At 35.5% G+C, this 13,850-nt stretch overlaps 1 protein-coding gene across 2 annotated transcripts in view; it reads left to right on the forward strand.

Moving 5' to 3' along the window:
• The window catches only part of SUPT3H (SPT3 homolog, SAGA and STAGA complex component), a 393,577-nt gene that overhangs the window by 250,605 nt on the left and 129,122 nt on the right, over positions 1 to 13,850 (forward strand). For both annotated transcript variants that reach the window (XM_045573190.1, XM_045573189.1), the window contains exon 6: positions 4,818 to 4,957. In XM_045573190.1, the coding sequence (XP_045429146.1) occupies positions 4,818 to 4,957 (140 nt within the window). The remainder of the gene's footprint in view (positions 1 to 4,817; positions 4,958 to 13,850) is intronic.

A 13,850-nucleotide genomic window follows, 5' to 3' on the forward strand; every position in this document is an offset into this window, starting at 1 on the left:
GCAGCCCTCCCTAAGGGACCGACTAGAACAGAGCAGGTAAAAAACAGTGGAGATCCTTGTGGTGAGCAATTAAGAGGAAGCTGGTAACTTCTTGATACTTGTTACAACAAGCATAAACAGTGCATAAGCTAAAAGTTTAACAGAGGAAACAAAGGGAAGAGACATATATGAAGTGTTCTCCTGGGATCAGAGCAAAACTTAAAAGCTGACAGAACCTTAACTCTGCATAGAGGCCCAGCATTATGTAGATCATTCTGTGGAGCAATCCATGCTCAAGAGTATTAACAAAAGCAATAGAACAATCAGCCAGGAATTGGTGGAAGTAACAGATGTCTGTGATGTCAATAAATAGAGTCAAACCAGTCAGTAATTTAGTGGAGAGATCAGGAGAAGTGAAAGCCAGGGAGAAACTGACTAAAACCAGTCATCCCTGGCAAATGAGAAGACTGTATGCTCAAGTCTGTGCCTCTGAGGAGCAACTTCTGAGGCTGCACACTAAGAAGGAAGATACTGTATTGAACTAGTTCAGCTGTCAGTGATAAAATAAACAAGCAAATGATGACAATAAGCCCCATTTAGAGAAGGAAATTATTATCTAAGTTGCTGCTATATACTAACTGAATGTAGTATACTACTCCATTTTCAACAGCTGTAATAACAAAATACTAGATATGCAAAGAAATAGGTATGTGTGATCTCTGAAAGGGGTGGGAGAGCAGACAACACAAAAGGCCCAGATGTTGGACTTGGAGACAAAAACTTCAAAATACCTGTTATAAATATGTTCAAAGAACAAAAGGAGACCATGTTTAAAAAACAGAAGAAAGTATGATTGCAGTGGTTTATAAAATAGAGAATATCAATTAAAAGTTAGAAATTATAAAAAGATGCTAATGGAAATTTTGGAGTTGAAAATTATAAAACCAAACTGAAAAATTCAGTAGGGAGGCTCATGGTAACTTTAAATGAAAAATATTTGAAGAAAAATAATCGGTGAACTAGAACAGATTATGCAGTCTGAAGTACCAAGAGAAAAAAGAATGAAAGAAAATCAAAAGAGCTTCAGAAAAATATGAGACACCATTAAGTGAGCCAACATGTACATAATAAGACTACCAGAAAGTAAGGAGAAAAAAAAAAAAAAGAGAGAAAAAAAAAAGCAGGAAAAAAATATTCCAAGAAATAATGATGAAAAAGCTTCCAACTTTGATGAAAACTATTAATCTATACATCCAAATAGCTCAACAGTGTCCAGGTAGGATAGACACTGTGTAGCAATTCACACTTAGACACCATTCTAGTAGAAGTATTGAAGGACAAAGGCAAGGAGAAAATCATGAAAGCTGCAAGAAAAAAGCATCTCATCATATACAATAGAGCCCTAACAATATTATTAATATGATTAACAGTTGGCTTCTTATTAACAATACTAGAGGCCCAGTGCACTACTTCCTGCACAGGTGGGGTCCCACTGGCCCGGCCCCAATTGGCAGATCTGGGTCAGGCTTGGGAGGGGGGGGGGCAGTGAAGAAGAGAGCAGTAGGTTAGCCAGAAGGCCTGCCCTGATCAGGGCCCAAGCAGGGCTGGGCCGGCTGGGAGGAGGAGCCCCTTGGGGACAGGGCAAGCTGTGGGGAGGGGCTGTGGGCAGTGGGGCAGCCAGCCCTGCCCCCAAATGATAATTTAAATATACATACCCATACACAAGGAAGTAAAGTTAACTATGTAGGTTAATATTAGATGATATAATTTCATATTTATTTTTCTTAACTGATTTAAAAATAAGTGTATAAAGCAATATCAATATTTATAATGTTGGGTCTGTAACGTAGATATGTAATGTATTTGATATTAACAACATAAATGAAATGGATGGTAACAGAGTTATATTGGAGTCAGGAGTGACACAAGGTTGTTGTTCAAATTGCAAAGAGAAATGAAAAGAAATAGACTTGATAAATAAATATATAAATATTCACTTTCTTTTCTATAAAGACTGAAACTGCATCCAGAAGAAATATAAAATCTGAGTAGACCTATGATAAATAGTTTGAATTAGTCATTTAAAAACTTCCTCCAAAGAAAAACCCATGCCCAGATGATTTCACCGATGAATTCCAACAAATGTTTAAAGAACAATAATACCAATACTTACTCACTCTACAAGGTCAGTATTACCTTATATGAAATCCATGCAAAGATATCACAAGGGGAAAAAAACTACAGACTAATGTCTTTTTTAATATAGATGCAAGAATTCTCAACAGAATACTGGTAAATCAAATCCAGCAACATCTAAAAAGTGTTATACATCATTACCAAGTGGGATTTATCCTAGAAATGGAAGATTGGTTTAAACTTAAAAAGCAATTTGTGTAATTCATCATATTAATAACATAACAGGTGTACCGGTTAATGTGGATTTTTTTCAATAGATGGAGTTACACATATGCTTTTATATATATATATATGTGTATATATATATATATATATATATATATATATATAATTTGATATGTTTGCTATTTTGTTGTATTGACAACAAGCTTCAAAACTTCATATCAAATTTTCTGAAGGTGTTAATATTATAGATAATTTTACGCTTAAAAATGTCAAATATTGTGCCAAAAAAAAGAACATTTGCGGGAAGTTTTAATTCATTACTTTATTTTGAAGAAAAGTGTTGCTGAATACTTTGGGAAGCTTATGATGAACATGCTTCATCTCAAGATACTTGTTAACACTGCTTTAAAATTGTAGTTTCTATGTGAAAGACAAAGAACGTCTAAGTCAATCGAAAAAGTTTGAAGACCAACAATTACAAGCATTATTATATGAAGATCATGTCAAACTCAAAAACAACTTCCAAAAAGATTAAAGGTTGCTCATCAAACAATTTCCAATAATTTACAAGCAATGAGAAAGATTTTAAAGGAAGGAAAATGGGTGCCATATCAACTGAACGGAAGACAAATGGAAAACCGAAAGTTATCAGTAAAATGTTGCTTCAACGGCATGAAAGAAAGTCTTTTTTGCATTGAATTGTGACTGGTGAGGAAAAGTGGATTTATTTTGTGAATCCCAAATGCACAAAATCATGGTTGATCCAAGTCAACCATCAACATCAACTGCAAGACCAAATTGCTTTGGAAAGGAGACAATGCTCTGCATTTGGTGGGATCAGAAAGGTGTGATGTATTATGAGCTTCTAAAACCAGGTGAAACTGTTAATACTGATTGCTACCGAAAACATATAATCAATTTGAACCATGCTTTGATCATGAAACAACCAGAATGTTCCCGAAAAAATGGCAAAGTAATTTTGATTCATGATAAGGCACCATCACACACTTCAAAACTAGTTAAAGACACACTAAAAGATCTTGCCTGGGAAGTATTAACCAACCCACTATATTCACCAGACTTTGCTCCTTCAGATTACCACTTGTTCTGACTGATGGCACACACACTTTCTGAGCAGCACTTCACACATATGAAGAAGTGGAAAATTGGGTCTCTGAATGGTTTGCCTCAAAACAAGTGTTACCCCTGATATTTCCAGTACCCAATTGGCTTTATACATAGTTATTAAAATATTACTGACTATATTTCCTACGCTATACTTTATATCCCCATGACTGTTTTGTAACTACTGATCTGCACTTCTCAATCCCTTCACCTTTTTCAAAGCTTTCTTGTGTATATTCTTAGGCAGACATTAATTCCATTCATGAAGGCTCCTCCCTCATGATTTAATTACTGTCCAAAGTATTTACCTCAAAATACCATCACAATTGTGTTTAGGTTTCAACATATGAATTTTAGGGGGGGACACTCAGTTCACAGCAATGACCTCTGTCAGAGTGAGAAAGTTTCCTTCTCTTCCTAGATTGTTGAGTGTTCCTCTCATGAGAGACTTTTGGATTTGGGTAATCCGCCATGGGAGGACATGAGAAAAGACTGCCATCTGCATACCAGGTAGCAGCCCTTCCTCAGACACCAGGTCAACCACCCCTGATCTTGGCCTTTCTGGCCTTCAGAACTAAGAGAATAAATATTTGTTTTTAGCTATATTTACTCTAGCAGCCAAAGTGGCCAATATAGCATCTATGAAAAACTCACAGCTCACACATAATTAACGGTGAAAAAAAAATGGATGTGTTCATCTCAAGATGTTGGGTTATCTTTATTTGATATAAAGATATTTTATCACATTAAAAAACAATCTAGTTCATTCTCACTAATTTACTCACTTATTTGGACTGATACATTAATGCATTAAACTTATTAATTACCTATTACAATATTGTAATAACTTTCTCAGACTTACGTTTTGCTATTAAATAAGTATGATAGCTTTATCTCTTAAAACAAAAATAATTAAATCTCATTCCTTTTGGTTTCAAACATTTGCCATAGCAATGTGTATAATAATCTCTTCTTTTAATTTAATGTCTCAATTCAGATGGGGTTTTTTAATGCCTTTATTTTTGTTTTTAATTAGGCCTGCTATAACAGGATTCTTTTTCCAAATCTGAGAGTCTTTCCGCCTTTTTTGAGGGGGGCAGGGCATGCAATTTTAATCAATCCATTAACACTTAGTGTGGCAATTGATAATATGATTTTATTTTTTCAATCTTTTGAGATGAATAAATGATTTAATTCTATAACACACTTTTATTTTTGATGCAAAGATCCTTTTAAAAAATATTTTGAGAAAATTCTAATTCTGAATTTCATATTCATTACTCAATATATGTAATGATTGGTACTGATGTAATCTTATTAAACATGTTTTCCCTTTCTTTATCTCCATAAAGACAAATTGAGTGGCAGTAATAATGCAAACAAAAGACAGAAAATCGCGCAAGACTTTCTCAACTCTATTGACCAAACTGGAGAACTCTTGGCAATGTTTGAAGATGATGAAATTGATGAAGTTAAACAAGAAAGAATGGAGGTATAGTTGGTTCTTTCCTTTTTACATTAAAGAGTAACATTGCAGTTCGCAGTGCCTATGCTATTTGGTTCTGTTATTAGGTTCCTTACGTGTCGTCTGAAATGCCGCAATCAGTGTTTTCATGTCTGAAGACAGCATTGTGCAGCGGAGTAGCCTGGAGAGGATGTCAGACTCTGCCTTCAGAGTTGATGTGTAGAGAGGACTTCAGTTTCCCATTTCTTGGTTTCCTTTTTGCGTATAGATAGATATCCCTCAGCTTCCTTCTTTTTTTTCAGGATCTTAGTTTTACCGATAGTATTTTATTCCTTAAAAGCTAACTTGTGGTTAGATATTTATTTATTTTTGTTCCAAATATCCAGTTAACTTTGTGAACAAAGGTAATCCTTAACTGCATTTGTGTTGAAATATAGCGTGAAGAACTTTTTCAGGATGTAGTTCCAGGCTACTGTTGGACTCACCACCTAAGGTAGTATCCAGGGCAATTACATGCTTTATATCACTGTAACACAAAGTTAGTGACATGTGTTTGGATTCCCTGGATATGTTTAACAATGAACAATGAAAATTGTATGCCTTCTATTTACCTCAGCTTATCTATTCATAAAATTGTTTCTTTAAGTACTTTGGTGGGAGAAAAAGTAATGATTGATTTCATTTGAATGCCAAACAAAGTACAAGGCATTATTCTTATGATAGTTGTTGTTATTATTTATTTCTCATGTTTTAAAAAAAATCTCCATTTTCCCTTTTCTCCTTAAATTAGGCAAGAGAGGTAATTTCAGAACTCCAAAAGATCACACTGAGTACCCACTTTATCATAGTCTCTATGCATGCTAAGAATATAATTATTTCATGTTAAATTTTGGAGGAAGTCCAATAGACATACATGGTTTATAAACTTTAACAGCCTTCTTTAAAGAATTAGTATGCTTAGATCAGGAACTGTGATCTAAAAGCAGTGTTCTTTTTAGGTATCAATTACCTTAGAAATGTGTGGTTATCTTGGTTTGGGGCAACTGCAAATGGTTTTAGTTCAATTCTGCCTTGGGCCAAAAACATGCTCAGTTGTCCCATGCAGATGATAAACATATATTTCTGATGTCATTATGGCCTAAACAGGATATGATTGTTTAGTGGCATGGTTTCACTTATGACAGAGAGCAAATATTGTTTATGCTTTATTTTAAAAACATTTTTACATTATACAAATGGGCATGAAGGAAGATTCATTAAGGAAGAACTCTACATAAAACATGAGTAAAATTGAACAAGTAGCTTTTCTCTCTTGATGGGAAAAATCTCTGTGAACTAAGCCCATTGCTTAGAAGGACATTCCCCAATCAAGGAGAAACACTGAGCCATCATAGCAGGCTACTGTAGGCCTGGAAAGATGATGAGGCATTAAGGTACAAGTTAGAGTCAATAACATTTCTGTCAATGCTGGGTGAAATAAGCTTGAGGATTTTTGCAGTTTATATACCTGTAGTTGCATTATACATTATACAATTAACCAGGATAATAAAATATCAATAGCTGATAAAAATATTTGCAATGAAAGTCAGCTTTATCTATATAATAAAAATTAGATTGGTAGTTTCTCTAAGCTTTATATCCTAACTAAAATATTCTCTAACCAAGATTTTTTAAAAAGAGTAGTTTTGAGATTCTGCTCCTCCAAATAACACAGTCGTACTGAATAAAAGTGCTGAACTTGTAGACACGACTGTAGACAGTAGAAAGTGGAACCGTTAAGAGCACAGGCCTCGCCTGCTTCTAATTTGACAGGTTATAGTTTCAAGCGTAAACCACAACTGTGGCAGTCCATATGAAACCACTTTGGACTCACAGACTGCAATCTCTTGCTTTTAAAGTGCAGTAGAATAATCAGTCCTGGCATCACTCAGTGATTTAATTTTCCTCTAAGCATCACTTACGGTTGTAGAAACTTTGTTTACTACCCTCTCTTCTAGGATGTATGAAAATGGTAGAGACCTACCAGCAAAGCTTATTATTGTTTTTCTTTCTTTCTTCTTTTTATTTTCACTTAAGTGTAATTTAGGAGAGAAAAATTTTATAGACATACATAAAAACTCACTTGGGACCCTATCTTTTTCTTAAAAAAGGAAAAAACTTTTCTTAAAAAAGGAAAAAACTGGGTTGGTTTGTGTTTTGTTTATTTTTTTGAGCAAGGATATATATATAAAATAAAATAAAAAACAAAAAAACAGTTTTTTCCTTTTTTCCCCCCCAGATGATTTCTGTGTGTATCTGGCTCTGTATTCCACTCTGAATTTATGTCAATATTAAGTATTATGTGATTTTAAATATAAAAATGTCTAAATTTTTATATCAATTTCTACTTGCTATTATAGTTCATTATCATGATAGTTAACTCTTACACTATTTCTTTCTCTCTAGCACCAAATTTTTAATACTTGGTTGTAAGTAAAGAGCAATGATCCGTGATCTAAAGAGCTGTGATCCGTGATCTCAGAAGATCCTTCTAAATTATCAAATAAAGATTAAATAACATTCGTAATTCCTTGTATTTGAGAGACTGGGAAAGAGAAGCAGGGAAATGGTGGGCATAATAATACATATAAATACACTCCCCTCCAACCACCAGTCATCCTCACTTCACCCCACCTCAGAATGACACAAATGTGTTTACTGTTTCTTACATTCTAAATTTTGAGATCTGATCCACTGAACGTCAGCAGTGTCAACCAAATGCCAAAGATTCGCTAAAAGCTGCATTTGGAGTTTCTTAATGAAGGAACCGTGGTCACTCACAGAAAAGCTTTGCCTCAGACCCAGCTGCTCTTCTGCTAAAGAACCTTAGGAGCTCAAGTTTATTAATCACCAAGTTAAATATCTGGTCCAACAAGCCATTAGGTTGGTGAAGGGAACATAAAAATAAATGCTTAAAATTTTGGGTGAACTCTTACCTCTGACTAACCTGGATAAAAGTAAACAAGAGAGCCAAGATTGGAGCTCACCAGAGAGAGCAGCCATTACACAGATTGTGGTGATAGAATTCCCAGTGACTGTTCATCTTGTGTTTCCAAGTCAGAGGCCTAGCACTAGAGTCTAGAGGAAAAAACAGAATAGAATACATAAAATGTAAGGCAACTTAAATTTTTTTTTAAATGGAATAAAATCCCAGGTGGCCATCTGAATTTAATCTGAAGTGGCTGGCCATAGATTTAAAAACAAAGAGTTTCTCATAAAGGTTGAATAATCAGATAAATTAGGTATATCATTCAGTTATGCCCCAACTATAATGAGATTATGATGATCCACATTGTTTTTGAGTCCCATTATTATAGTTTTTAGACCTAAAGAGATTAGAAAACTAATTGAAGAAGCCAGAGAGGTGAATGGCTGCCACTGCGAGTTAGACATGCTTGCATAGAAGTTCTACATTCCGTTTTTGAAGTGTGTTTTATCTTCTATTAATTTTTTCTACTTAGAATGAGGTCTTTTAAAATTATAAAGTAAGGAAAAATAATATTCCCTTAAGAGTAAAAATGCAAGATAAGATGTATCATAAAAAAGCCTAATCCCAGTAATATAAATCTTCACAGATACCAAGAAATTGAAAAGCTTCTGTTAAAAACTTAAAGGTTCTTAAAAAGTTTAATATTTAAATGTATATAGGATTAAAATATACAGAATTTATATACTAGAAAAACTATAGTTCAAGATATTCTCTATAATAAAGAGGTTATATGCAAATTGACCATCACTCCAACTCACGAGATGGCTGCCCCCATGTGGACACAAGATGGCCACCACAAGATGGCCAGCAAGGAAGGCCAGTCGGGGGTGATCAGGCCTGCAGAGGAGAGCAGTTAGTGGCAATCGGGCTGGCAGGGGAGCAGTTAGGCATTGATCAGGCTGGCATGGGAGTGGTTAGGGTATGATCAGGCTTGCAGGCAGAAGTGGTTAGGGGCAATCAGGCAGGCAGGCAGGCAAGCGGTTGGGAGCCAGCAGGATTGTGAGAGGGATGTCCAACTGCCCAGTGGGATCCAGCCTAAATGGACAGTCGCACATTCCTTGAGGGGTACCAGATTGGAGAAGGTGCAGGCTGGGCTGAACCCCCTTCGGCGTGCATGAATTTTATGCACCAGGCCTCTGGATTACATTATATACACAAATATGCATATACATTTACAAAAATATACTTTGTCTATATATGTGTGTGTTCTATATTTATAAGGCCAGAAATATGATTTTACTGTATTTATTGCTTTTTTACTTTTTTAATGTAAAAATAAAAGAGCAATCAGAGGATATCAAACTCAAATACTAGTGGTAGTAATTTAGTTTACAGAAAAAAGAATTAAAAGGGAAAAGCTTTAATTTAAAGTGGAACAAAATTGATAATTTATGTTACTAAGAGATGCTGCCTATAAGGAAGATAGTAAATAAAAAATGATCAAGATAGTTAATCATCAAATTCCAAGAATTTTAACTTTCTAATCAAAAGAAAGCTTCGATTGGTGCAAGAGAGGTCAGAGAAATGTGTTTGTTTTTACAGACTGGAACACAACATTCTCAGTATTCAACAGATTGACTTGAGGGGAAATATAATAAAGATTTAAGTTTTTCTAATAGATGCATATAAAACATTTTAGAAATGAGCAGCAGTTGTTTTTTCTTTTATTTATTTTTTTATTTTTTTTGTGTGTTAATCCTCTCCCAAATATATTTTTCCCATTGATTTTGAGAGAGAGAGAGAGAGAGAGAGAGAGAGAGAGAGAGAGAGAGAGAGAGACAGAGAAACATCGATGTGAAAGGTCAGTTGCTTCACACACACACTCCTGTGGATGGAACCTGCAACAGAGGTACATACCCTTGAATAGGAATTGAACCCGAGACCCATCAATGCTCAGGCCACTGCTCCAACCACTTTGCCATTTTGGCCAGGGCAGCAGCAGTTTTAAAATCTTATCCAGGTAACTCCAAGATTTCATGGTGTTCTTCAGGGAGGATGAGGAGAGGTTTGATAGGTCTCTAGCCTCTATCCTCCCACTACATCTTCAACCAGAAGAACTTAGATTTTATATTATGAATCTATATATCATCAATAAAGAAAGGGTTCACTATTTTTTATCTAAAAATCATTGCAAAACACCATTATTTAATTACCCAAGATTAGTATTTCTCACAGAAACACAAATTCCAAAAAAATACAAATTTATAGAGCAAAAAAACCAAAAAATAATAACAGAGGTAGAACAAGCAGAATTCTAATTAATTGAAAATTTAAAAAGAAAAATAAATCATATAAGCAACTAATGGGCTAATAACAAATAAATTAAAAATTACTACCACAGGCTATTTAGATGATAATAGTAATGAGAATAGTATATATAAAATTTAAGAAATATGAACAAATCTTTATTTAAAAGAGGCAACTTTTTAGCTTTTAAGCTGTTCATTACTAAATTGAAAAAATGAAAATAAAATAAACAGTCAACTAAAATTAGAAATATTACATCCAAATAAAAAGGGGAAAAAAAGAAAATTGAGTTAATAAATTATTGAACTTACCAATTTAATAAATCCTTTGCAAAAATAAAAACAAACATGGAATGAATTTATGACAAGTCTAAGTAAGCAAAGCCAAAAAAAGGTAGCAGCTAAAACTTAGTAATGAGTAAGAATATAGCCATAGACTAAGAAATTAATTCTTATATAATTATCTAATAATGTATTGTAAATCTTGATGGAATGTGTTTGTTGTTTGTGTTTTTTTTTCAAAGAAATTATAAATTATTAGTTTTATTCAATGGGAAGTAGAAAACCTGGATACATCAATAACCTTGGAAGAAATTGCAAATGTTTGTGAAGTATTCTTTCTTCAAAAATTTCTGAATCCAAACGAGTGTATGGAAGTGCTCTTCTAAATATTTATAAAACTGTTACATATCATGCTATATAAACCATCTTAGAGCACAGAAGAAAAAGAAAACTCATAATTTTTACAAAGTAATGTATTTTTGCTTATGAATATGGACACAGAAATTTTAAAACTATTAGCAATTTTAATTTGATTGCATATATAATGGATGATGTACCAAAACCAAACAAGATTTTTTTCAAGAGTTCAAGTATGCTGCAATATTAGAAAATTATTACTGTTATATACCAGATAATAGGTCAGAGGAGAATATCTATAATTGTTTTAGTAATGATTAAAATGCAATTGGACAAAATTCACTTCCTATTGTTTTTAGAATTTTAATAAACTAGAAATAGAAAAGTACCTCGTATTTTAATAAATAATATCTCATGCAAATGAACAGACATCATTATAGTTTTAAAAATATTAAGAGTTTCATTAAATTCTCAAATTCCTACTGTTATCACTTTTATTTGCCAGTGTTCAAATTGCACTAGCCAATAAAATAAAAGTCATAGCTATCAATAGGAGACAAAAATTATCATTACCATATTTTCCAGCGTATAAGATGACTTTTGAAACGAAAAAAAGTCAACCAAAAATCTGGGGCAAAAGACCAAAATTGCACAAATATTACCTGCAGATCTTGACAGAAAAGTAAGTCTTTTCTTTGAAGTGGGGGGTAGACTTATACAGCGAATATAGGCCTAAACCTATGTTTTAACTGTAAAATTAGAGAGTCATCTTATATACCGCAGATAATCTATTTTTATTAGGTAATTCTTGAGAATCAATCTAAAAACTATTAGAACCAATTAAAGTCTTAAATCATATAAAATACTTTAAAAAATAATAGTATTCCTTGTATTTCAGTAATAGTAAATAAAAATAAGGAGAAAGAAAAGTCAGTATGTTAATACAAGAAAAATTTATTTGGAGGTAAACTATATTAAGAAATGTAAGCAAAAGATGGAAATAATCCTATATAATAAAAGGGTAATATGAAAATTGACCCTAACAGCAGAAAGACCAGGAATGACCAGTCACTATGATGTGCACTGACCACGAGGGGGCAGACGCTTAAGCAGGAGCTGCCTCCTGTTGGTCAGTGAACTCCCATAGGGAGAGCTCAGCTCAGCCATAAGCTAGGCTGACTGCTGGGAGTGCAGCTGCGGTGGATGGACCCTCTCATACCTCCGCAGCAATGCGAAGGATGTCCAACTGTGGCTTAGGCTCCTGGGCTGCTAGGTGAATGTCTGATAGCCAGAGTAGGCCTGATCCCCCAGGGAGCGGGCCTAAGCTGGCAGATGCACATCCCTCTAGTGGTTTCAGACTGCAAAAGGGCACAGGCCGGGCTAAGGGACCCGCTAGAGTGCACAAATTTTTGTGCATCAGGCCTCTAGTCCTAATATATCAATATTAAAACCCAGGGTATGTAATGACTGACCAAAGGCTTGACCAAACACAGGAAGTCAGTCCTACAGTCAGTGCTGGGTTGCCACAACTGCCCAGGGGGCTGCAGATCAGACCTGGAGAGAGAGGCAGGGTTTGATCCACAACCTTCATGGCAGCTGTTGATCAGCCATTGCCTCTCTCTTTCTCTCCAAGCTTTGCCAGCAGCCACACCTCTGTTCTCTGTGGGCCTCCACAGGGGCTGCTGATCAATCCACCTCTCTGATCAAGCTCAGAGATAGGCCCAGAGACAATGACTGGCATAGAAACCGACCAATCAGAACCAAATCTGAGTGAACTGTGAGGAGACAATGGCTGCCTAGGAGGTGGAACTTTTGACACTGACTGGCATAGAAACCGACTAATCAGAACTAAATAGGCTGGCAGGAGAGGGCAGTTGGGGATGAGACAGGCCACCCGAGGAAGGCAGTTAGGAGTGATCAAGCAGGCAGAGGCAGTTAGTGGTGATCAGACCAGCAGGGGAGAGCAGCTGGGAGCAAGATCAGGCCTGCAGGGGAAGGCAGTTAGGGGTGATCAGTCAGGCAGGCAGGCAGAAACAGTTAGGGGCAATCAGGTAGGCAGGCAGAGACAGTTAGGGGCGATCAGGCAGGCAGGCAGGCAGGTGAGTGGTTAGGAGCCAGCAGTCCCAGATTGCGAGAGGGTGTTAGGGATAGGGCCTAAACTGGCAGTCAGACATTCCCCAAGGGGTCCTCGATTAGAGAGGGTGCAGGATGGGCTGAGGGATTCCCCTCCCCCTGTGCACGAATTTCATGCACCGGGCCACTAGAATATCACAATGTACTGAAATGTGAAGAGTGTATAAGTGAAGAAACATTCTTTTTCTGGATACAGAGACAATATTGTAAATGTCTGTTTCCAAAATAATTTATTAGTTTAATATAATTTTAACAAAAATCTCAGCAGAATTTAAAAATCTATAAAATGATGTTAGAATTTATTTGAAATTATAAAAAGTTTGAAATTATAAAAAGATAAAGATAACCAAGAAATTTTTATTAATGAAGAGTGGGGGACAATATTCAATTTATCTTACCTGATAGAGCATTCCTTAAAATTACTAACATAAAAATAGCCTAAGTACTGCTATAAAACCCAACAAGCATCCCAATGAAGAAAATAAATGACATAATTAAATATGTAGAATAATTTACTCACAATAAATTATAGAATTACTAGAGGCCCATTGCATGAAGAGATTCATGCAATAGGCCTTTCTTCCCTTGGCTTACAGCACTGTTTTCCTCTGACACCCAGGACCCAGACCTTCACTCCAGCCATAGTCTGCCTTCTTCATCTTTGCTGCAGACTCAAGCTGGAGTCTGCCATTTTCATCTTTGCTGCAGACTCTGGCTGGAGTCTGCCATCTTTGTTTTCACTGCAATCTTGTCTTTGCTGCAGCACTCTGCTCTGTAGATCCCTTCGCCACCCCCGCCTTCCCGCTCATAGCAGGCATCCTGCCCCACCTGGATTAGCTGGGCTGCTGCCATCTTTGGCCTTCTAATTTTCTGG

The sequence above is a fragment of the Pipistrellus kuhlii genome, unplaced genomic scaffold (assembly GCF_014108245.1).
Source record: "Pipistrellus kuhlii isolate mPipKuh1 unplaced genomic scaffold, mPipKuh1.p scaffold_m20_p_5, whole genome shotgun sequence".
Lineage (NCBI taxonomy): Eukaryota > Metazoa > Chordata > Mammalia > Chiroptera > Vespertilionidae > Pipistrellus > Pipistrellus kuhlii.